Source organism: Pteropus vampyrus, unplaced genomic scaffold (assembly GCF_000151845.1).
Source record: "Pteropus vampyrus isolate Shadow unplaced genomic scaffold, Pvam_2.0 Scaffold1000008475, whole genome shotgun sequence".
Classification (NCBI taxonomy): domain Eukaryota; kingdom Metazoa; phylum Chordata; class Mammalia; order Chiroptera; family Pteropodidae; genus Pteropus; species Pteropus vampyrus.
Genome location: NW_011922877.1, coordinates 1 through 1454, shown reverse-complemented (window position 1 = coordinate 1454; position 1454 = coordinate 1). Strand labels below are relative to the sequence as shown.

The 1454-nt window shown below is 43.3% G+C and overlaps 1 protein-coding gene across 1 annotated transcript; it reads left to right on the top strand.

Moving 5' to 3' along the window:
- Positions 1-295: 295 nt before the first annotated feature.
- On the top strand, positions 296-1375 carry LOC105311758 (basic salivary proline-rich protein 1-like; the record flags this gene model as incomplete). Its single annotated transcript, XM_011387668.1, has 2 exons — positions 296-331; positions 1090-1375. Coding segments are annotated over 2 exons (322 nt in total), but the record flags the coding sequence as incomplete, so codon positions are not given.
- Between the last annotated feature and the right edge of the window lie 79 nt (positions 1376-1454).

The following is a 1454-nucleotide window of genomic DNA, read 5'->3' as shown; positions in this document are numbered from 1 at the left end:
CATAGTAAAGCATGTCATGAAGAAAGAGAGCAGACATTGATATACCACAGCACTTCACTAAATTAGCAGTAGGGTTTGCCGGATCCTAGGGAGGACCTAAAGGGCCTATTCTAGTTTGTGGTTGATTCTCTGTATAGTAACAACCCTTGCATCTTCCTCCCTTTCCAGCTGGATAACAAACAGTGGCTGACAAGTTAACTGAGGGGTATACAAGTTGTGGTTGGGAGTGTTCCTACCTCTGCAGAACGGGCGTGAGCCCTGAATGATTCATTTCATCTTGTGCTTCTTTTCCTAGATGTCATCTATGAGGAAAATCTCGCCGGAGTACCAGGTAAACGCCTATGAATCCTCAATCAACTTTCCTTCCATTTCTTTTTTTCCTCAGAAACTTTTCATTTCTTCAATCCAGTGTTTCTCTCTATCACTATGTAATTTAAGAAAAAAATGCAAAAAATAAGGATCTGGATCCTCTTTCTCTGTATTTCTCCACCAATTGTGTCTCTATAGTTGAAAAAGTTTTGCCACATATTCAGTAACTCCTGAGTGGGCCATCACTTTGTCTTTCTCTTCTCTCTCTCTCTCTCTCTCTCTCTCTCTCTCTCTCTCTCTCTCTCTCTCTCTCTCTCTCTAATTCTCTCTCTCAGTATTTCCCTATCTTAGTCCTGGACCCTGAGGAACCAGATCTAGTTTCCATATGGGGCTCAAGCAGACACGCTTAGAGTCACAGTTGACAAGTTCTGTCAGTGGCACAAAATATAACTGGCAACACAACCGACATTGATGTTACCTTCGTTTCCCTTTTGTTTGTAAACTTCCTCTGGAAATGCTGACATCCAAGAATTTTTATTTTCATTTTTTTATACCAAATTTGTTTGTCTCAGGAAAAAGAAGTAAGACTTTTAATCGCTGGTATGCAAATTAAGAGGAATATAGAATAAGGAAGCAGTGGGCAGGAAAGAGGTTGGTAGCTGAGAGGCAGGTTCGGAATAAAACAAAAAACATTGTGAAAATGTAATCAGAAATCAAAATGAGAGAGGAGTCTTTCATCACTAATTTCATCTCGTCTTTATCATACCTATTCTGATGTAGAGAATGCAGGCAAGAAGCCAGATCACGATGCTAAGGGACCACCTTCTGAAAATTTACCACCGAGACCCCCTCAAGATGGTGACAAACAAGATAAGAGACCACCCCGACCAGAAGGCCAACAGCAAAATCCTCCCCCACCTCCTCCTCCGGGAAAGCAAGAGAGACCACCACGACCAGCAGGCCACCAGAAAAATCCTCCCCCACCTCCTCTTTTTGAAAAGAACGAGAGACCACCCCGACCAGAAGGGCCAACAGCAAAATCCTCCCCCACTCCTCCTCCGGGAAAGCAAGAGAGACCACACGACAGCAGGCCAACCAGAAAATCTCCCCCACTCTCTTTTGAAAGAAGAAAGACACCCGACAGA